Below are 23,164 nucleotides of genomic sequence, written 5' to 3' on the forward strand. Positions count from 1 at the left end.
TTATGGCTAATACTGCTTGTAAAACGATCGAAATCAATATCGCCTTTATCCATTTTGAATCCCCAAACTATTAGTTTTAGCATGGTCAGTCAAGGATCGTTTGTTTCCATGATGATATGGTTATTTACGTTTCGTGAAACAGACCACATTTTTATAACATAAATGTAAAAGGAGCTGATGTTTTATTAGAATGGAATACAGAATATAAAAAAAAAACAGGGTAAGGAGAAGATGCTTGGAAGAAGAGAAAGAGAAAAAAGAGAGAAGTATATGATGTATATCTTTTCTTTTCATCCTTGAAACTGATCATAGACTCTTTTCTTTCCTTTCTATTGACCTTTAACATACACTTGATGGCATATCAAGCGAGGTGTTTGCTTTGCTAAAAAGTTTAACTCATCAAATATGAGAGATATTTATCAATTTGTATAGTTCTTATTTTTCAATTTTCGATTATACTTCAGCAGAGATTGCCTTTCTATATCACTGCAAATTCTACCTTTCTTGTGTAGCTCAAAATTTAATTTACCTTTCAAAAAGCGGAGATTGTAGAAGATTAGGCACAAATTTTTTTTTTGGTGCTTTCCGGAGATTAAAAATTAATCTGTCTTCCGTCTTAGCAAATGGAGGTTTATCTATTTTAGTTTATCATTTTACTAACAATAGATTAAGCACACACTGACTTTCAAAAATGTTTCTTGATCAAGATTTCGTTTTTATTGAATGCTTCCAAACTGTCTTTACGCGCGTGTTTGAGTTCCTAATGCAAAACACACTAATAGTTCAAGTGATACTAAAAGCTTCAGGCAATCTTAAAAAAAAGATTGCAAAATGAAAGAAAAGCTCTTATCCTATAATACATCACTGTCAAGGCATTTAATATACGATGACGATCATGTACATCTCTCTTACTGATATCATCCATAAATACTTTTTTAAAGTGACCTTCTTCACAAGTAGAATGTCATATATAAAATTTATTGTATATAATCATGGGTTAATCTATAAAAATATAACTGGTTATTCACTCTGTTATGTAATGGTTTATAGAGCACAAAACAAAGGCAAAAGTACTCTTTAAGACTAATTTGTATTCTGAGATAAAGACAATAGGAACATGCAAATAAATTAATGATCTGTTATATATAGTTATTATCAACTGACCGGTAAACCCCTATTCCAAACGGATTATTATTACTGAGAATATGATTGACTGACAGTTCCTGAGTTCATAAAGAAAACTTTTTAATTCGTCCCCGATACTGATCTTATTGTTTATTTCATGATCTAGATTTGTGGCTGCGGTTACCATAAGAAGGATTATCTGAAAGAAGTGTATCCTTTTATATAAAGAAGTAGTGATTCATATTCAAAGGAGAGATTCCATTTAATTTGACTTATCACTAAAAATGTGTAAATTCACTCTATTCATACTGATTACAGTCGTGTATCTCAATGCCAGCCATAAGCAGATATTGTTCTACAACACACCCATCCAACTGAGACTCTGTTGTTAATAGCTGAAGGGACTCTGTGATGTCTATTTTTGCAATAGTGAAAGAATAAGGAAACTGATGATAATAAGACTAAAGTGAGTCAGTCAGTCTTTATCGTTCTTTAAACAAGCATTTAATCTGAAACACATCACGGTCGATAAACAGCTTTCTATTGTAAAATGGGCTTTGATACATTTTCAAAAGAGTAAACAAAGAACGGCATGAGAAAAAAAGGGAAAACACACTAATTTCAGAGAAGTGTTCTTCCCATATATCCTGCCAAACTGTCAGTTTCAACGGACATTGGTATAGAAAGTGCTCAATGTTTTCTTCTAACTGACCACAGAGGTCATATCTTGAGGAAGAAAAGGCCTCTGGCATAATACCATGTAAGAAGGCTCGACAAGGAATTTTGTGATGTAAAATTCGATACCACACGTTGCTGATGGAGTGAGACAATGGAAATTTCCAAAACGAAGGCCAGACAGAATATGGTATCGTAGGGGCTGTAGGACCTGCCGAAGTCTGAGCGACATAGTTAACAGAATGCTTTCTTGTTGAGAGCAGGAACGGGAGGATCAGGGAACAGCTGTATGGCTGTTAGGAAAGGTGAGGCGTCTGGCGAGAAATGCTTAGGTCCTAGCTGAGTATATTGAGGAAGGATGAACAGACGCACTAAAAAGGCTGTCAAAAGGAGGATATTAGTACGCACTAGTCGAAGGAACTTTCAAGCAAGAATAAGATGTAAGTGAAATTCGTTATTTTGTCGTGCTCGTACAGGTTTGGTGGCGGTATCTTGAGTATAGGCCAACGCAAGGCGAAGCTATGATAAGGATCGGCTTAGATGTACTGAAGGCTTATCCTTAGGAACTGCTGAAATAGGTAGTTGGAGGCACGCTGGGCCATTGGTTACCACGTCCGAGAAATCCGAAGGAAGAAGTTCCGTTACGCGAAATAGTAAAATGAGCTGTTTAGGGACCAAAGTTTGAGAGGTCGAAGATCGCAAAAGAGGAGTGACAAGCGATAATCCTCAAATGGCCACGTGGATGATGACGAAATTGCTACAGCTTGTAAGTGAAGGAGTATGTATTCGGCGATGCGAGGAACAACTGATGATTTACTGATTAAGGAAGAGCACCAGAAGAGAGACAATGATCCAGCCGGCGCATCATGTAGAAGAGGGAGAAGTCAGTGTAATTGTAATACACCCTACTGCGCAGAAGGGTCCAGGACTCCCAGTCCACCGGCCTTACGTAGTAAGCACATGATTTCGATACTTAGCTTGGGAAACAACCTGTATGTCAAAAAGGAGAGCACGAGGAATTTGATTTTGGTCAAGAAGTGTATCAGCGCCGATGTTAACCTCAGGACATGCCACAGCTTGGACAGAATTAAATTGCTAAGTACGGTAACCCAACCACATACAGATAACGATCATTGCGAGTGTACACGACAGCTTTGTGTGATATGCTGAAGCAAATCTTCTAGAAAAGCATCGCGCTGAGAAGCGGATGCGTATATAGGAAAACCGAGATACCAGTACGGAAGAGGAACAGTCATGCCATTGGGCGATGTGGTTGGCCAACAGATGTGGACGTTAAACAGAAGAAAACAGTCGTACACCTGAGAGCGAGATAACCACAGTTTTATGATAATTTATTTTCGCATTTGACGCAGCTGAGTAAGTAGACAGGCGATGTTGTAGTCGAGACATATCTGCCGGATTTCTTAGTAGACACACAACGTCATCTGCATACGCAAAAAGTTTGATCGGTTGTAAGTTAACATCGGCCGGAAACGACAAAGAGGAGCGGGACAAGACAATTCCACGGATGCTTTGATCGTGCAACAACAAACTACGGATTAGCGGCTCAAAAACAAGAATAAATAGCATCAGCGAGATAGGTTTGCCCTGGCGTAGACCTTGTTTTTGTAAGACACCTGGAGACAGAAATCCATTGACATTCAACCGTAAGGTTGTGCCAAAAAAACAAAGCAGACAAGCACTGGACGATAGTGGACGGGAAACCAAATCTTGTAAGAGCCTATGTCAGATAATCTGGATGAACACAGTGATACGTTTTTATTGATCGAGCAGAAAGCCAACTGCAGATGAACGAGTGCCTTGAGCGTGGACCACGATCATCTTGAGTAACAGACCATTGTCGACAATAAAACGACCGCGAACGAAGCCTGTTTGGAGCGGTGTGAAAAGATGAATAATACTTTTAATCATACGACTGTTAAGAATACGGGTATAAACTTTAGCGTCCGCGTTGATTGGAAAGATAGGACACCAATTTCGCAGATCTGGAAGATTCCCTTTTTTTGATAATAAAGGTGCCGTTGCTTCCTACCAAGAGGATGGAAACATGCCATCCGTTAGAGCAGAGTTGAAGGCTGCTAGGGAAAGTTCTCGACACGCTGGATGGGAGATAATCAGCCGTAAAACTCCATAAGATAAACCGTCAGAGCCCGGGCTGCTGGTCTTGGGGCAACGCGACACACACTGTAGGATGTCATCAAACGTGATGGGTGCCACCATTATCTGCTGTTCTGTCAATGGCAAGCGTAGAGTGTCAGGCAAAGACCCTAATAGCTCACCAATGGTGCATTGATCGGGTGACGTTGAGGAGTACAGGCTAGTGTAAAAGGTTGTCGTATCCGAACATAATTCACGCTTATTGAAACTAAGAAAATTACCCTTACAATAACACTTACTAGTACATAACGTCATTTCTTGATTTAGATATCACAGTAATAAAATTAGGAAATCTTTAATTAAGCTACTTTATCCTAGAACAACTGTTAGACTCACGTCAACTATAATCCCACAGTAAACTTGAATAGTATAAATAAGAACCACTCTTTATCAGTAAAAAGGATTAATTCAGTCTTACTGTATCTTACCGTCTCTCATTACTTTTAGTATTATAACAAAAGTAGCGGCAACATCGAGCATCTCGTCTTTTGTGGTATTGATAGGTTGACTAATTGGATGCAGAAGCAGTGGAATGAGTGTGCATGTTGAGCGTGTTGCCACTGTCCGTTCCAAATAGCCTGGGAAGAGTTCGCCCAGCTCTCGACAACGGACACTTGCTCGGACGGCCAGTGTCTCGGTGTGATATTGCTGAAGATCGGACAACTGGTGTTCTATGACAGTGGGTTGTGGTTGGGAAATGTTAGCATTGTTAGGCTGTTCTTCAATTTTCTTAACAAGACCTGCTCGCTTATATTGGAGAAGCTGCTCCGCCTTTGATAGCGAATAAGCCTGCTTTCGTGAGTGGCGCTTAGCAATGCGACAGATCACTGCTTTTAACTCTTTTCACTTCAATTGCGCAGGCATTTGAGGATCAAGAGTGAAGACAAGGTGAGTGATCCCAGAGTCAATTTTTTCATGGAAGGCAGCATCGGAGGCGAGATGAGAATGAGCACGCCATATCCCTTTACCTCTGGTTGCTTTACTATTAGTGCCTGTGAGAGAACACAAAGGTAGTCGCGCAGACAACGTGAGATGACCCGTCCAAGCAGGCTGAATGTATGTGAGTTGACTCGGCAAACCTGGATAGGCGAGATCGTTGAACAGAAAAATGTAACCAATGCAAGATTATTGAGTATTTCTGTGGAGCTCCAGCTGAGACATCTCATCCTTTGCCGTTAAATCATCAAAATAACGAGAAGAGATATGAGGCAGCCATGGAACTGGAGCTTGGGGGCGTCGTTGCTTCGAGGAAAGAGGAGAGCAATAAGAATAACTAAGATTCTCCAGGAGAATGTGGCGTTGTGGAACAGCCGGGAAGAGCGGCGCTTGACCTCTATCAACAAGTTCAGAAAGGAAGGCCATGCGTTATGAGCGCTGCGTAAGCGCATAGATAACTGACAGTGTTACAGGTTCGAAGGAATTCGCTTTATGGGAGATAGTGATCGTAGTGATGCGACCACATATGCTGATACACGTATTCAATAAGGAGAAATCGTTAGATAAGCAAATTAAACCACAGTGCTCAGATCATACGCTGCTAACAATTTGGAACTGCATATGGAATAAGTTCTGGATATGAGTAGATTTAGCATGTGTGAAGTATTGATCAGAACAATGGAAAATTACAAGAGAAATATTAATTAATGAGTCTCTATATAACCTCCTTATTAAGATCAAGACGAGAGAGAACCCAATATTACAAACAGCGTCATTTTATATGAAAACAGTTTTTTTTTTTTTTTTTTTTTTTTTTTTTTATTCAAGTATCGCCAATCGGCTTGTACTTATTAAAGAAAATAATAAAGAGTATAGGAGCATGAAAGAAAACAAAAAAAAAGAGTTGTATTAACCCGAGCGAGATGATTTTAGGCGCTCTCTATGAATGTTTTCATCATGTATTCGTTTGATTTCTTATGTTGCTAGTGCAGCAGCTTCATCGGGCCAGAAGGTACAACCATCAAATACAAAACGCCAATGACACCACTAGATAGCCCAGACCGTACAGGCAATGATTGTTTGGCCAACAACATGTAGTCCTAAAAGTGCTTGTATAGATGTAGACGAGTCTAAGTCCAGTGATTCATAGGCAAATCTCGCAGTGGGTTGTAAAAAGCGATTTGCAATGCGTGACCAAGTTTCTTTTTTGAGCATGCAAGATCACAAGTGCTCATAATCTTCAACGCCTCCACATAGAAGACAGTAAGGGCCGAAGTGCCGATTCTGACAAAGCTGGTGGAGGTGCTGGCGTGTTGGCAATTTACGATGGTAGTATCTCCAGAGCACGGTGTGCGTCTGGTGTGGAAGGAAGATAACCAGAAGGCGCGCCATGCCGTAGCAGGGCCACGCGGATAGTGGGCCGATAAGGCATCAGTGGGGAGTAACTGTGAGGTCCGGAATAGCTTGAGTGATATATGATGGAAACCCATTGTTCCTGGTAGTTCTACCATCAGTAGATCTTCAAAGTTAGGCTGAGGCATTCGATAGAGCGTATACTGGAATTGGCTGTCTGGTCTGAGGTTGTGCGGTGTGAACAAGGTTGCAATGGAGGAATGTACTGGATTCTGGCCATCTGCTAACCAGGAATGAAATCGGCTTACTCGATGTTTAAACCTCGTGTTTGACAAGCGAGGTCTTTGTCTCAAGCAGTTGTGAATTGGGCTATATTCGAAGGCACCCTTCATCCGCAGTTGGTCCTAGTTTGTTTGGAGACCACGACATTTCCAAGTCGGCAAATCGAAGTATATCCGCGAAGCCGGAGTTTCTAAGACCACCGATATATTCACCGCCTCCCAGTTAACAGAGAAATCCAGCATGTCTACTACTTGAAATAGGAGCTTGCAGCAACCCATTGCTTTTACATCCGACGAACGTAATTCTACAAAGGCCAAAGGCAGAATAGGACTGGGGCTGTCAGAGAAACTACATAAGCAGTATTGTAACGCTTGTAGGGCAAAAGAATGATTGTAATTTGATTCCGCGTCAGGCTGGACGAGTGATCGGAGCCGACGTAACTGAAGTGCATGAAGTTGGGTAGCTGGATTCAGAACCGCTAAACCGCCCTCCTTTCGCGGGCATCGACAAATGTCAAAGCTGACCTTCGGAAAGGATTTGGAATTGATGAATTGGTCAATTATTGAATGAATCTCGGCGAGAAAATAAGCAGGTACAGTGAGGACACGTAGACAGTGCCATATTCTGCTGAGTATCAACGTATTGGCTAAGCCGCGCCCTTGAATCGAGAGTCTCCGTAAGGTAAGACGATGAGCAATCAATCGAGTGGAACCAAGCAATTCGTCTAAAAAAGTCACCATATGTGTGGAAGAGCCAGTCAGCAGAAAGCCAAGATAGACGGCCGTCACATGGTTGTTAAAATCATGCCGATGCGTTATACCCCGATGCTGGAGACAACTGCACCAGAGAGGTTGGACTTGTCCAGATAAGGAAACGGCGATAGACTTGTCTAGGTTGAGCTTAGCATTTGAAGCTAACTCGTATGTGCTAATGAGAGCAAACAGAGAGGTTAATTTTATCGGGTCTTTTAGAAACACCAAAACATCATCAGCGTTTGCAAGCAGTTTAAGAATAGGTGGTCAACCAATAAGCCGTGGTATTTGACTGAGAGCTGGGTTATGGGACAAGAAGCCTGGTAACAGAGGACACGAGTGAATCGCACGGAGAAAGGGTTCCAAAGCCAAGTTAAAGAAAAAAGGCGATAGAGGGTCACCCTGCCTCAGACCCCGTTCTTGTGTAAAAGCAGTAGAGAGAAAACCGTTCACCTTAACACATAAGGATGTGCTGAAGAATAATGAGGTGATACAGTCGACGAACTGGGTAGGGAAACCAAACCGGAGAAGGCAAGCGCATAGATAAGCCGGATGCACACGATCGTATGCTTTCTCCTGATCGAGAATAAGAGCAATGCCTGGTAAATGATAACGACGTGCAATGTCCATTGTCAGCGATGAATCTTTCGGCGAGAAATCCTGTCTGGTGTGGTAGTAGAAGGTCTGGCACGATGCCCCCAAGTCGGTTTGCCAAAAGGCGTGTAAACACCTTGGCATCAGCACAAATGAGTGAAATTGGACGCCAGTTCTTCAAATGTCGCCGGTCTCCTTTCTTTGGCAACAAAGTTATCACTGAGCGTTGCCATGTAGCCGGGAAAAGGTGTTCAGTTAGTGCAGTGTTTAACACATCACAGAATGAACTACGACAAAATGGTTGCTGGAAAAGGGACCGTAGAACTTCGTACGGCAAGCCATCGATTCCGGGACTACTGTGAGAAGGTGTGTGAGCGAGGCATGCCTCGACCCTCTTCAACAGTCCATTCAATAAGGAGAAGTATTTGCTGTGAATCATCAAGTCGAGCAGTGTCCGGGCGTTGAGATAACAAAAAATCAGTTGCTTGAAGAGATACTTGTTCGGTAGAGTAATGTTGACTATAGAAGCCTTTTGCACAGTTGGTTAGTTCTTCTGGCGTCGATGATATAGTACCGTCATCTGCGACCAATTCGGAAATTGCCTGTTGTTGTTGGCGGTCTTTTAGACATTTGTAAAAATAGGCATTAGAGCGTTCCCTAGCTCGCGCCACTTATGTTCAGATCGCAAAGCTAGGATCGAGACGCTATCTTGGTAGTATTTGCCCAGCTCAAGCTCTACAGCAGCAATCACAGCTGATGTTGAGGGGTCTATTGTTCTCCGCAGAAGCTGTTATCGACATCACTGAAAGGAGTTAACGGCATGGCGACGACTGGCCTGTTGCTTGTTGGAGAAAGATTGTATGAAACCCTTAAGGATCACTTTGAAGTGGTCCCATCACTGAGGAGCATTACCAGCAGGCAAATATCGTTCAGCACTAGAGCAAAAAGCAGTTAGTTCTGAGCAGAATTTACGATTACCCTCAAGGAGGGGTTACAACACCATATGCCAGGACCCACTTTCACAGAACCCATAGCGAGACAGATCGTGAGTGCTGAGTGATCGCAGCCTTTGACATAAGCAAGATGTGGATAAGTGGTGAGGCGCTGCAGATCGCTTGTTACCAGGATGAAATCGATTATTGAGATGGTACCAAAGGTAGGCAGACAGTATTGATTGGGGTCGCTGAGAAAGGTGTCGTGCCAGAATAAATGCAGCCATTCTTTCCAAGGTTGAGGTAACTGGTGCGTCATTGGAAGATGGATGTTGTGGTTAAAATCTCCTAGTAGAACAGCACGTTGTGGAGGTGCATCATCAAAGCGTAGTATGGAGTTTAAAGAGTGAAAGAAAACGGGGCTATCTGGAGGATGCGTAGGAACATAGAGGACATAAATACGAAGAGGGCCATACGCCCCTGATAAATCTGTGACTTGAGCGACGAGGAGCCGTCTGCCTACAGAGGACCAGCGTGGCTCAATCGCTAGCTAACGATTTAAAGAAATTAGGCCACGGTGGTGAGTCCATGTGGCTGAGTAAGTCTAAAAGCACAATTCGAATTGAGAATGAAGGCCGAAGGAATCACATGAGTTTCTTGTAAGGCTATAATGTCGGTTTCTAAGGAACGAATATAACGGGCAAATAATTTCTCTTCTAGAGAGAGGATTTTTTAAGACTTCGACAATTAAGCGAGGTTATAGAGACACGTGTGATATCTCTCATAATCGACGTGTGGATGATGAATGAGCCGCTTCTCCATATGACTGTGGGGTGGCGCCCGGAGTAGAACTACTCTGTAGAAGACGTGCATCGCCTTCGATATCTTGTCTCTCGTGAATCAATTGACATAACATCAGAATCGTGCTCAGGCTCATCAGATTCTGATTGACCATCGGAAGAAACATAATCTGTGTCGTCGGCATCATCCTCCTCCTCAGGGGTAACTGCAGTAATGATAGTGGCAGATGCCTTTGACCTAGTTCATACAATGTTTTTCTGGATGCTGGCTGTCATCTTAGAAGGCTCAATGTCAGATTGGTGCACAGACTTAGATACTACAGATGCAATAGGAGTTGGTGATGAGGAGTTCTGAGCGGATGAAGAACCTAAATTCAATGATGAAGTCGACGTGGGTATGGTAGGCAAAGGATCATCGTAGAGGGTGTGTTTCTCACCCACAGTGGCTACGTTACATTTGGGACACTCCCTAATCAAATGATCTAAATCTCCATAGCTGTGACAAGTCTTAATACGTTGCTAAGAGAGACGAGGACAGTTGCCTTTTGTGTGACCAGGCTTAAGGCAGTAAAAACAATGAGGTGCCATACCTCTCCACGAAGCGTAGATAAGTTGTTGGTTCGTTAAATCAATTTCGTGACTGAGAGAGGGTACGGTGCGATCCTCAGGTGCGGTATCGATAAAGGCATACCCTTTACCGAAGAAAAGACGGCTAACCGGGTCGTGATATAAGCCAACATGGAGAACTGTGCCGTAGCGAGAGGGCGCCTCAGTCAGGAGTGAGGTTAAACTGTCTGGTCTCATTAAAGGTAACTTTTCAAGCGAAACTCAATACATGGAGCTAGTAGGAGGAAATTTAGGCGTGCCGATTACGGTGAGACCTCCAAGTGGCTGTGCAGGATTCTGCAGAATCAAAAGTAATGACAACTCCATTAATGGCTCCCTGACGCACTGGAACTGCCTCAATAGCGGCAGGGTATTGATTGGCGAGAGCTTCATAGAAATCTGCAGGCAGAACAGAAAGTTGTTTCAGGTCGAAGATCACACTATTCATTTCATTAGATTGTGCCCAGAGCTGGCCCTGTCTGCGATCTCTAACAGCTGCTTTTGCTTCTTCATTCTCAAATACGGTAATATTAGCTCCTCGAGAGTTTATTGTGTAGGCTGTGAATGTTCTCTACAGTTCAGCTGATGTTGTTGGCCTGGTAGATGCAGGCGACTCATGTCTTGTCGAAGACGGTGATAGAGGGTTTTGATTGGTTGCCTGTTCGTGTAACATTATCATATGAAAACAGAACTATTAAGGGACCATCAATGTCTCCGCCCGGGAGGCGGTTTGCAGCACGCCTAAAGACCTTGCATATGCACCAGCCTCTACGTCGTTCTGGTTGCCTGATTGCTACCACTGGTCTATTCCTCTGACAAGCACCCTTTCAATGCCTTTGTCTCGAGCATCTCTACGTGACTTGCGTCGACGATGGCACTCTGATCGCTCTTGGATGCATCAGCGCCCCAGGGTGCCCTAATCCCTTCCTGGTCAAGGCTGGCATCTCCCATCTCAACTGTGGAGGGAGCTTTGGGCCATTCCAGTGCCGCACAAAGCACTCACCCCATGGTGGCGTCTTCTTCATGGTTGCATAGGCATCCAACAAAAACTCCATCGCTGGAATCCATTCCGTTGGCCTTCTGCTGTTTGTCGAACTTGTGATAACGCTGAAGAGGATCTTTATCACTTTGCAGTGAATTGTCCTCTGAAACAAGAATACTGGACTGCAGCCGTACAGTTTTTGGATCTCTTTCAAGACCTAAACTCAATCGAAGAAATCTGGGCGGTCCTCATCACCCTCTTACCTGAGGTACTGAGTAAAATCAGACTCGCTTTTTCCGTTCTCTGGCGATACCACTGGCTGACAACACTCCCTGAACAGCCCCCTTGGATAACTTCCGTCCCACTCGAACTATTGGCAGCAGTTGCATGCACTGTTGATGGCAATTTGTTAAAAAAAAAAAAAGTAGAATAGTTTTATTAAATAAGGTTTTGTAATTTCAATACAAAAAAAAAAAAAAAAAAAAAAAAAAAAAAAACTATTAAGGAACCGATTTAATTATGTCCAATAATAGTTGGGCATGTCGCGTTATATGTTAATAACATGTATCGTTGCTAGTATCTTTGCATTATTCATTCTTAAAGTATAGATTTATAGTAATATCATACGACAATGTGTTTCTTGAAGCGCAATCACATCCTTTGGATGTGTGTGAAGGTACCGAATGAACTCAGAACTAGAGGAAGGAAACTAGTCTTAGTTAATCCGTTACAGTTGAGAGTTGCAATTCGTAGGTATGAGAAGTGCTCCGATGAATGAGGTTGTGTAGGAGGCTCTACACGGTCGTGGCAGAAATAAGTAGAGCGATGATTAATATTCATGTTTAAAATATTAAAATTGACAATCATCATAAGTTTCGCTATGATGGGCTTCATTTGTGAAAACGTTAGGTGAAGCAGATCACAATTCATGAGATTCATCAGTAGATTCACCCATATCAATATCCTTAGGAGGTTCATTAATCGCACTTGCAACAGGACCAGCAGAAGCGGATGGAGTGGCTCCCATTTTGGATGGAGCAGTATGATGTGGGCAATATTTGGGAATCTTACGTTGATGTCTCTCAGCATCCCAACTGGAGCAAGTAGCGCGAGGTGAGGACGTTTTATTCGTGGGTTCTCGTGGATGGAAAGAGGCAGTTGTATGAGAATGAGTACTAGTATATGGCGCTGTTGCGTACTTAGAGACTGTCGACGTTCGGATATGTGAAGGAGAAGGAGCCAAGGAAATTGAGATCTTTTCAACTACGCGCGTGGGAGACGTAGTCAAAAAATGTATGATCTCTTCAAACATGGCTGCGGGAGAAGTTTACAAAGAGATGACATTAATAAGACTGGGCTCCGATGTTAAGTGAATAGAGAATTTGGCAGAAACAACAATGGACGTAAGAAGCGCTTGGATAGGCGTCTTACTGGGACGTTTGTTACTGGGCCCCAGCCGAAGGCCCATTACGACGAGGACGTTGTCGGGCCAAGTGCCCCATAGCGTTGCAGTTGTAACAGGAAATATGCGATTTTTTCTTCTCATACTCCACAAGAGCATTGTTCAGAGCTGTGACAGTAGTGACAATATGAGCCTATTGAGTTCCATGTAGCATACGCTCCAACTGTTGTCGAGTTCATACAATCAGTGTGGCATGGTGTATACCGCCAAGAAACGACATGAGTTAAAACATGTGTTGGACCTGTCTGGCTAATATCTAATACTGCGTTACCTCTACCAGTGTAAAGACCGGCTAAGCCATATACAATACCACAATCCACAATTTGACCAATTTAGACATATTGGCGCGCATGCTCTGCTGAGATTCTCACACACCGAGTTTGCCTTGACCATACTGTCCTGGCAATCTGGCAGTGCTGATCTTAAGGATATGAGCATCAGGTAACAAAAATGGATATCCTCGAAAAGGTTGATCGAAGGAGGTAAGGTAATGCCATTAGAACATATAGTTTTTTCGCATGTAGGTAAAACCTGGGCCTCAGGGAAATATCTGTAAAAGTCTCGACGAACGATGTCCGCAACACACCAGAGATGATCTTCTTCACCACAAACGACAAAAAGCTCGGTAATAAATTTGAGTCTGTCAGTGACATGAATAATATCAATTAGGATTGGGTCAGGAACAGATCCTTTCAAGAACGTCCTACGAGACCGCCTAGAAATGGATATCTTGCTGGATTTTTGGCTCGATGTAGCACAGGCGGCACATTTGTATAAAAGATACATTCGACACCAGGCCAAGCAACTACCTTGTCTGAATAAACCTCATCCCTCGGATCTGACACTATCCGACGGCAGAACTTCCACCTCCTCCAACTTTCCCGATCTTCTCACACGCATGTTACTCATCCAACCGCGTCCATCAATGGCAACGACTGTTCATTCGGCCACATCGACACAGAGCAGCAGGAGGCCGACACAGGAAGAAATGGCAGAGGTCATTGAACGAATTTACCTAAGATACATTGTACCTAACGCCGAGAAGGAAATAACCCAGCTTCCGTCAGAGATCAGGCAGGCCATCACGCACCATTTCTCTAATGACGATTATCTACACCATAAGCGGCTAGGACCCGAGGATCCCGCTATCTTTTTACAGGCCAAGCAGTTTGTCTATCAGCAGCTAGAAACAACTTTCCCTTTGTTTATAAAGTATAAAGTATTCATGAACCTTACACTTTTTCAGCAAGTGGGCCGTTTAGCACTCGGTTTGTTTCTTTTATTCATTGGCTTTTCACTTGAACTCTCCTTGATCTTTTTAGATGTGTTTCCATGGCAACAGCGATTATGGGTAAAATAAAACATCTGTATGTTTTGATGGGGAGACTTATTTTTTGTTCTGTAGGGTATTTTACCGATAGGATTAGGTGTATTTTCGATTGTTACTTCTGTTATCGGTATCGATCCTATATGGGTTTTATGTTTCAACATTAGGTAAGAAAAAAATATATAGAGAAATCATACATAAACACACACACTAAAATCTTTAGTCTAGTGAAACAATGCCTTTCAAATTCAATACCATTGCTCAACCTCGTGTCAGACAAGTCCTCAGATTACGATCACTCGTGGTTTTATTCATTATTATACTTATCACTTTTATTTTTATGACTATTTTCTGTGCTGTTGCTGGACACAGGCTTTAATAATAATAATAATCTAGACATTCATTATATATGTACAATAATAATAATGATAATAATAATCCCTCTCCTTTTCTGTCTTTATTCAATAGACCATCTCTCAGGATTAGTAGCATCTATAGGCCCTGTATTGTTATTGATAGAGTGCATTGAATGAGAAGAGACATGAGATACTAACATGATTTAGTATCTATTTCATCTTTCTTTCACTATATACCTACTGTGATTAATCAAGCCATGATTAAAGTTCTTGAGACAAATGAGAGCAACGGGCACAGAGACCTAATTAAAGGCGTGAGGAAAAGGGAGGTTAATTTTAAAAGATCTATTTATATTAAACTTACCAAAATTAGCACCATATCAACGCATACTAGCATATACATATTTAGTTCAAACTTTTTCAATCAAGAGAAAAAAAAAACTTACAAAAGAAAGTCAAGAAAGCCTTGGAACCAACAAATCGATCAGGATCCTTGGATATGGTGACTAACATGTAAATAAAGTACCCCATGCTTGCCATAGATAGAGCCGTAAACAAGTACATGTGTATTTTGCATTCTCTACGTAACTATGATACAGTTTAACAAATGTACATTACATCTATTGCTTAACTTACACCCCAATAAGCTAATGCCAACATGGCAATGGAAACAAGGCAACTAAGAACGATATGTTCAATCAATTCTCTAACAATTAATGCTTTAGATTCTGGAGTATCTGCTTCTGGTAACCAAGTGACGATGAGCAATACAAGGTATTGGATTGAAAATGCCAAAAAGAAGAAAAAATCAAATTTGAGTAGCATCATGAATATCTGATACATCTTGTAGCGATCTATAAAATCAAGGTCAATATTCAATCACGCTGCTGCTTTTTCTAGAGTTTCACCTCGCATAGCTAAATCTGCGCCAATCTTTTTGTAAATTTGCCAACCAAACTCCAAGTAGAGTTTATATGCTAAAAATATGAAAAGTATAGTAAAGATAAGCATGATGCATATCTGTGTGATCTCTGCCCATTTCGAAGCATGGTAATCGCCACCCAAAAAGGCCAAGACGAGTAATACGGTTGGGTCGTCCTTGTTGGAAAATAAATTAGAGGCTTGATGGAACTGAATGATGGCATATGCACTGAGGCCCAATTCGAATGCGGCCAGCGCGATTAGCTCTATTGTATTTTTCTGGAGGACCTGCAAACAAATTAATTATTTAATTTCTTATCGTGTGTGTGTGTGTATGTGTGTTATTACAGCGTCTATCACTAAAATGACTGTGAATAGTTGAGCGATAATGAATAGAGCGAAATAGACTAGTAATGATCGTGCGTTGGCATAAGCTATTCTAAGGGTTTGTCCAAATGCTTGCTGGTTTAATCTTTCTTGATTGATGATATTGATTTCATTAGCATGACTTCCTAATATAATTGATTCAAAAATTATGGCTAATACTGCTTGTAAAACGATCGAAATCAATATCGCCTTTATCCATTTTGAATCCCCAAACTATTAGTTTTAGCATGGTCAGTCAAGGGTCATTTGTTTCCATGGTGATATGGTTATTTACGATTCGTGAAACAGACCACATTTTTATAACATAAAAAGAAGAGAAAGAAAAGAAAAAAAATATAAATGTAAAAGGAGCTGACGTTTTATTAAAATGGAATATAGAATATAAAAGGACAAAGAAAAAAGAAAAAAAAGACAGAGAAAAAGAGGAAAAAAGAGAAGAAAAAAGCGGGGTAGGGAGAAGATACTTGGAAGGAGAGAAAGAGAGAGAGAGAGAGAAAAAGAGGAGTATATGATGTATATCTTTTTTTTTCATCCTTGAAACTGATCATGATCTCTTTTCTTTCGTTTCTATTGACCTTTAACATACGCTGGATGACATGTCAAGTGAAGTGCTTGGTCTGCTAAAAAGCTTAATCCATCAAATATGAGGGATACAGTGCTTCCAAGAAGCCAATTAAAATTGAAGCCACGAACAATTCAAAAACAACGTCGCTGGCCAATCAAAGTCAATTTCGTATTTTTAGAAACTTATTCTCCTAAGCTTAACCCAATAGAACACTTCTGGGCAGTGGCAAAAAGTAAGGTTAAGAGCCATAGGTTTTTGCAAGAAGACACGTTGTCAAAAAGAATTACGAAAGTCTGCAAGAGTATAGAAAAAGGCTGTTTCTCATTCTTACAAATGCTGGGATAAATGTCGAAACAAAGAGTCCATGTGATGACAGTCTTGTTAGCCTTGATTAGCTGACAAAAAGCTAACCTGAAAAAACAAATTGTTCTTGCTTGATTTTCGGTTAAAATAAAATCACGATAACGACAAGGAAGAATAAAAACTCGACAAAATGACAGAGTCGACCTTTTTTTTTTTTTTTAGCTCGCGTCAACCTTCCGTCCACTTGAATGCCCTCAAACCCAGAGATACTGATCACACATCTGCAAGCAGCTTATATATTCTACGACGATCTATTAACTAGATGAACACTACGCGCGCGAGGAAATCCACGAGAAGGCCATGCTACAGGCGCTTCTCCTAGGCACTACATGTGGAGTCATTTTACAACTACATACTACCCAAAGTGCCTGCCTAATCTAAAGCTGTCCAGTGGGATATCATTTATATAATACCACCCTTAAATGATCTTGGTTCTTTGTTGATAGACTGACAACATAAAACTAAAATAAATACAGCAATAACCGCATTTTATCTCTTTTTCTTGAAACTTTATAAAAGTTACATTCTACATCAAGAAACATGGAAGGATATCTGTTCTGAACGAGCTTAACGTGACATTGCACATCGAAAAGGTTTGTTGATGACATCACATGTAGTGCTTATAACATTAACCCTCTCGTGGATTTCTTCGTACGCATAGTGTACACCATTAACTACTGAAAATGAAATCTAAATGAAGCAAAAACTGTCGCAATTCAGAACATTGAACTTTGCTACATCGATACGCCGTCAGAACCATATCTTCTTGCAAGTAAAAGAATCAATTTTTTTCCATTTAAGTACAAACGGTACCATCATGCAGAACTGAGTTCACCATCTAAAATATTTGAAGAAAATTGAATTAGATAATCAAACAAAAGATAAAGTAATCCGTAAGCATTGCCCCTATTGTCTTACTTGTTCATTACAGCTCATAAACTAACGTCACATCTTTTAGATTCTGAATCACAGCTTATCGAATTCATGAATGATATCTTTCATATATACGATCCACAAAGCGAAAAAGTATATGAACGCTTTGATATGTCATCAGACGAAATTTTCTCGATTACAAAACAGCATTCAAGTTTATATCAAAACAAGAGCATTGGATCATTTACCCAATTTTCCAAAAAATGTGGTGTCAAATACTTGGGCGCTCAGATATCAAGAAAGCGCACTAAAAATGCCTTTCCATATCCCTCTCTATAAGCTCTGCCTCTATTGTGCAGCTCAAATTTTTAATAAAAACCTAACTTACCTCTCAAAGAAAAGAGCAAGACTGAAAGGAGCTTGTGAAGATTATAGAGTGCTACGCACAAAAATATTCTTTTTTTTTTGTTTAAAAAAGACAAAGATAGACCAAGATCACTACAATGAGTAAGGATAATAGAGGTGATGTTAGGGGCTTGGAGATTAATCTACCTTTCGTCTTGACAAATAAAGGCTTATCTATTTTAGTTTATCATTTTGCTAACAACAGATTAAGCATGCACTGACTTCCAAAAATGTTTCTTCTTGAACTATCAAGATTTCGTTTTTACTGAGTATTTCCAAACTGCCTTTGTGCGCGTGTTTGAGTTCATAATATAAAATACGCCAATAGCTAAAATGATACTAAAAGCTTCAGGTGATCTTAAAAGGCCGCAGGATGAAAGAAAAACTCCTATCCTATAATTCATCATTGTCAAAGCATTTGATATACGATGACGATCATGTACATCTCTCATACTGATACCATCTGTAAATGATTATTTATATTTTTTAAAGTGACCTTTTTGGCAAGCGGAACGTCGTGTATAAAAGCTATTGTACATGATCATAGGCTACTCTATAGGAATACTGTTTTATTAAAAATAAATTTCAGAAAGAGGATAGAATTATAACGTGTATGAAAAAAATAATTGGCGCATATTAAAAAAAGTATTTACGTAAAGGTTAAAAATAAAATACGTGCGAAGGAGACGACATACAAATGAGAGTAATAAGTACCAAGGAGAGAATATAAAGAATTATACAGTTAGTTATGTAAGAAAATTATTACATACAACTTACCCCGAAGGCATCTAGATGTGTCCTAGCGATAACTAGGACGGAGAATCATCGTCTAGAGGGCACAATCCCCACAAAATACAGAGCGGTGCTTTTTAATTACTAGGAGATCCATGGCATCCCTTCCGTGGCAAACTCCAGTATTCTGCTTCCCCTTGAATCGCCAACAAGAAAGTGCTAGGTTACAGTGTGGGGCAAAGTGCGTGGTGCGCCTTCCGGATACCGTGAATTGACTTGTGACCGAACATAGAAGCGAGCATTGTTTTAGTTGAGTAGGCGTAATAAGGGGGAAAAAAAGAAGAAAAAAGAGAAAAAAAAGAGAGACCTATTTATGCATACTTGGAAGAGGCAATTTTCCTATTAGCTACTGAATGCTCAAAAATAAGGAGAACATAGAGGATGGTTGTCTTTTACCGAATCGAACACCGCACCTGCGCGACAAGCATTTGGTTCGTACGATTAGAACCTCAGTGAAGCAGTTAATAAAAATCAATTCTTTATATTGTACACCACTAGTTCTAATACACTTAAGTACATAGTCAAATAGTAAATATATTCAAAGACTTGCTGAATACGGCTACCAGTATATCTGTGATGGTCAAGCAACGTCGCCTGAGGATATAACAGATAGAACAATCGATGAAAGAACCGCGAAGGGCTTTCAAAAACAAAAATGCCTAAGTCAGTTATATTCAAAAGCTTATTTGCATCTACAGCATCTTATATTCCTATGCTTAGAGAAATACTTAAGAGACTGATGGCTGAAAATCAAAAGTATCAAGAGATCCAGCAACAAGATCAGCAAGGAAAACCAAACTATATAGCGCGACTCTTCCTTCTTTGTTCCCTATACTGTCATTTAAATGGCGATTAGTAACCATAAACCCAAATACACTCTCATCTTTTACTAGTAAGCTTATACAAAGCAACTATGAAGCTAAGCTTAGTATGTTCAATACTACCTTTGACTTTCCAAGTTTAAAGATAATCAGGTATTTATTAATGAACCGCATGCACATGAATATATCTATGAGCCAATAACGACCCATAATGAATATAGCTTTGAAGGTTTAAGGAAACTAGCAACAAAAAACAAGACAGTATTTGCTGAACTTCCATAGCATCCTTCGTGGATGTGGATTGCTTTGACAACATGACATGAATGCTTCGAAGAACATACTCAAGATCGTCAATAGCATTCTTTGTGGATGTGATAGACTACATGGATTTCGTCGCGATATAAATCGCCGTATCGAACACAGCTCTCCTCGTGGAGTTTAGGTATTTACTCCTAGTAGAACAAGTATACTTGGAGACGACCTCTCTGTCCTTGCAATTGGCCCTTTCGGTATATATTCGCTGATATACGACAAGTATGAAATAATAGTCAAACAAATTTATCGAACAACGTGTTGATAAACTAATTTTATCATATTCTACATAAAAGCGATATGTGTTTCTTTGCTTATAATATTGCTGAGCTGTCAAAGAAAAATATAGACTTGGTTATGTGTCACGGGTAATTTGAACATCACACTGTGGACGGAATTGCCTTTATTGTCTTTTGCGTTGTTAATGTGGCACTTGTTTTTCTTCTCACAGTCGTCTTTTTGGACACGTTTGGTAAAAGTGTTTCACTTGCTCTCAGGAACAGTCATATGGATTTTTAATAATGCTCTTTATCAAAAATGAAAAAGGTAAAGCTTTGAGCCAAATTATTTCTTTTTTTTTATTAATGGTTTAAAACTTTGATTCGCCATCTAAACAAACCTTAATCTTGCTTCATAATAATTAATCAACTAAAATAAATATGCGTAAGAACATGAAATTGTTACTAGTGATAACTTACGCTTTCCGGGCATTTTTCATGAATTTCCTTCATCGAATGGATAGTCTTTTCACCATTTTTCCTATATTTTTGATTTTTATTAATTGAATGCTGACATTGTATCGTTTAATATTTACCAATCGACATAAGTCAGCATAATAGATTTGTCTATAGGAGAGAGCTGAACAGCTGAAATGTTCTTCATTTCTTCACCCCACCGTGTATTCTCATTAGGATAAGAAGTAGGGAAGCGATATCCTTTCTCATGCATGCATCGAGGGACATGCCTGGGATCCAAGTCATTCTTTTCTTCTTCATCCAAGCTGATAGATCGATGCCGTTTACCTAATACCGTGCTCTCTCCATTCAAATCTGTTTTTTTTGATTTGACCTTCTTTTTTTCCTCCTTTTCGCCCTCTCTTTCATAACCTGGTGCATTTGGAGGTCTCTTCACACCCAGGCTGTCCCAATACTGCTTGCAGAGATCAAACACGTCACTGAAAATATGTTAGTGTTGGTATGATTATCAATCTGCTTACTTACTTGTGAATCGTGTTGGCCTTTTCAAGCGTGTTTTCTTCTTCAGGATAACCCTTCCACTTGATTTCGTATTGAACAACTTTTCCCTAGATCGAATCCAAAGTCAATCCGCTGTTCATTATTTTTTTGTCCATTATTACCTTGAATATCTTGTGTCCAATGATTTTTTCTATTTCGTATTCTGCTTCCTCCTCCTCCTCTTCCTCTTCTTCTTCTCCTTCAGCCAAAGCTTTAGATAGCAGCCCATCTAGTTCGATTTGCTTTCTTCTTTCTTCATCCATGTCAACATCTTCCTCATCTTCAGCAACTTTATCTTCATTGCTCTTATCGCCATCATCGCCCTCCTTCTCAATTACTTTGTCGCGATCGATCGTTTCTTTGGCTAATTCAGGCTTGTCAAGATTAGCTTCGTCAAATTCTTGAATAATGTCATTATCCCCATTTTTTTGCTTCTCTTGATTTGTAGATTCTTTTGATGGAATAATGTTATCTTCTTTCAAGACTTGATCGACCAGTTTGCTACATTCCTTTTCCGTAATTGTATTTGAAGCATCCATTTTTAAATTTCAACAAAAATATTAAAAAAAAACAAAAAAATTCGTCTTTAGCCATGCGGTAACTTTTTTTTAGGACTATCTTTGAACACGAGTGCAGCTGCATTAATAAATTTGGTGTTGATTATAAAGGATTATCGAATGAATAGTAGATAGCCCTCTCCCTTTTGGTTAGATGAGATATGTAACCCGCTTAGGATTCCTTTTTTATATTTTACGCGCTTTTCTTTATTTTTTATATGTATCATGATTTTTTCTAGAGGAAAAGAAAAAATAGATCAGTAACCTTCACTCGTTACATTCTAACCGTTTATAAAAGATACACTAATAGTCGACCATTCAAAATAATAATGGCTACTATAAGAGAAGCTCAAATAGGTACAGTTACATACAAAATATGATGGTATAAAGTGAAGTATGAATCCCTAGAAACCGTGTTGTTTTTCAGGTTAATATATTTGAAAAATTAAAAACTTGCTTTATTCATTAAAGGCAAAAGCAGACAACTGCAAACAAAAACAAAAACAAAAAACAAAAAAAAAGCACAGACAAATGACTTTTATAGGAAATAGTAAAGCACTTACAAAGGATATGACCTGATAAAAAACGTTAATTTGTAAAACATTAACAAATCAATTATTTATCTATTCATGTCAATATACGCTCAATAAGTAGGTCATCATTAGTTTTCCGGAAACATGACACTTCAGCTTTTGAATGGAGACACTATTCGATATGATCTGGAACGGATGTACAATGAATTTATATTGATGAAAAATGATCCGCAAAAGTCGTACCAAGCAATTGAAAGATACTTTTTACACGTAGTAAGCATGCCTAGTAAAAGCCGTATATAGAATCAAGTTGAATTGTATATTCATTGTGATCGAAAATGAGCTCTTACAAAAGCATATTTAACTTTTGCTTTTTAAAAACAAGCGATAGTAACAAATTATGCTCGTAAAGTAGCACTCAAGTGTATGAGCGCATCAGTTATCTTCAATACATAGCTTGGATTTTTAATATTATTTTGTACATGCACAGGCAAAAGTATATTAATGAAGTAAAAATAAGATAAAAGCAAAATGTTGAAAGATCAAATCAATTCCATATATTATATATCTCATGTTAACACTTTCTTTTCACTAAACTCCTTTGCTTCAGGATATGATGATTAATTATAAAATCAACTACAGCATTACTTGAACATTTCTACAGTTTCTAGGCTGCACGACCTACAACTAGCAGGATCTTGCCGGTACTGTACTTATTAGATTTTAAAGATATTATAAAAGTACATAAAAGAAAGAATGTCATTAATATAGTATATCATTAGAGTAAGCTATTTTAAATATTACTTTTTCATATATAGCAAATAGTAAGTTGATTTTATTAATTATCGTAAAATAACTTTGGAAAATACTAAATAGATACTCTAAACTTTTAACAATACCTAAAAGACACACAATACTGACCGCACAGCAAAAGCAAAACGACAAAGCTTTTCCTGCTTAATGATATTAGCCTGCAAGCTATTCTAGATATTAAATTTCTATTTAAAATACATTGAAGGGCTTTAGATGGCTCTTTTTAT

The 23,164-nt window shown here is 39.5% G+C and overlaps 7 protein-coding genes across 7 annotated transcripts; 1 reads left to right on the plus strand and 6 right to left on the minus strand.

The window, feature by feature from the left end:
• Window positions 1-3,613: 3,613 nt before the first annotated feature.
• On the minus strand, window positions 3,614-4,175 carry RHIMIDRAFT_276741 (uncharacterized protein). The gene has a single exon (XM_023612647.1). The coding sequence runs from the start codon at window positions 4,039-4,041 to the stop codon at window positions 3,850-3,852; it is 192 nt and encodes a 63-aa protein (XP_023468660.1). The 5' UTR covers window positions 4,042-4,175; the 3' UTR covers window positions 3,614-3,849.
• Window positions 4,176-8,111: 3,936 nt separating this feature from the next.
• RHIMIDRAFT_276742 (uncharacterized protein) lies at window positions 8,112-8,551 on the minus strand (the record flags this gene model as incomplete). The annotated part of the gene is made up of 3 exons (XM_023612648.1): window positions 8,112-8,114; window positions 8,170-8,219; window positions 8,287-8,551. Coding segments are annotated over 3 exons (318 nt in total), but the record flags the coding sequence as incomplete, so codon positions are not given.
• A 1,127-nt stretch (window positions 8,552-9,678) lies between these two features.
• RHIMIDRAFT_249858 (uncharacterized protein) lies at window positions 9,679-10,431 on the minus strand (the record flags this gene model as incomplete). The annotated part of the gene is made up of 3 exons (XM_023610666.1): window positions 9,679-9,865; window positions 9,938-10,073; window positions 10,218-10,431. The coding sequence occupies 3 exons, from the start codon at window positions 10,429-10,431 to the stop codon at window positions 9,679-9,681; spliced, it is 537 nt and encodes a 178-aa protein (XP_023468662.1).
• Window positions 10,432-12,134: 1,703 nt separating this feature from the next.
• On the minus strand, window positions 12,135-12,527 carry RHIMIDRAFT_235713 (uncharacterized protein; the record flags this gene model as incomplete). Its single annotated transcript, XM_023608400.1, has 1 exon — window positions 12,135-12,527. The coding sequence occupies one exon, from the start codon at window positions 12,525-12,527 to the stop codon at window positions 12,135-12,137; it is 393 nt and encodes a 130-aa protein (XP_023468663.1).
• An 827-nt stretch (window positions 12,528-13,354) lies between these two features.
• Window positions 13,355-14,161, plus strand: RHIMIDRAFT_276743 (uncharacterized protein). Its single transcript, XM_023612649.1, has one exon. It carries the CDS (start codon window positions 13,399-13,401, stop codon window positions 14,035-14,037), a length of 639 nt encoding a protein of 212 aa, XP_023468664.1. The 5' UTR covers window positions 13,355-13,398; the 3' UTR covers window positions 14,038-14,161.
• Window positions 14,162-14,461: 300 nt separating this feature from the next.
• On the minus strand, window positions 14,462-15,963 carry RHIMIDRAFT_235715 (uncharacterized protein; the record flags this gene model as incomplete). Its single annotated transcript, XM_023608401.1, has 8 exons — window positions 14,462-14,553; window positions 14,602-14,662; window positions 14,725-14,750; window positions 14,807-14,948; window positions 14,997-15,214; window positions 15,269-15,569; window positions 15,630-15,881; window positions 15,943-15,963. The coding sequence occupies 8 exons, from the start codon at window positions 15,961-15,963 to the stop codon at window positions 14,462-14,464; spliced, it is 1,113 nt and encodes a 370-aa protein (XP_023468665.1).
• Window positions 15,964-20,357: 4,394 nt separating this feature from the next.
• On the minus strand, window positions 20,358-21,580 carry RHIMIDRAFT_276748 (uncharacterized protein). Its single transcript, XM_023612650.1, has 5 exons — window positions 21,157-21,580; window positions 21,020-21,102; window positions 20,614-20,973; window positions 20,498-20,558; window positions 20,358-20,447 (listed from the first exon to the last, which is right to left on the minus strand). Exons 1-5 carry the CDS (start codon window positions 21,571-21,573, stop codon window positions 20,409-20,411), a joined length of 960 nt encoding a protein of 319 aa, XP_023468666.1. The 5' UTR covers window positions 21,574-21,580; the 3' UTR covers window positions 20,358-20,408.
• Window positions 21,581-23,164: the final 1,584 nt, after the last annotated feature.

Source organism: Rhizopus microsporus (genome assembly GCF_002708625.1).
Source record: "Rhizopus microsporus ATCC 52813 unplaced genomic scaffold scaffold_4, whole genome shotgun sequence".
In the NCBI taxonomy this organism is placed as follows: Eukaryota; Fungi; Mucoromycota; class Mucoromycetes; order Mucorales; family Rhizopodaceae; genus Rhizopus; species Rhizopus microsporus.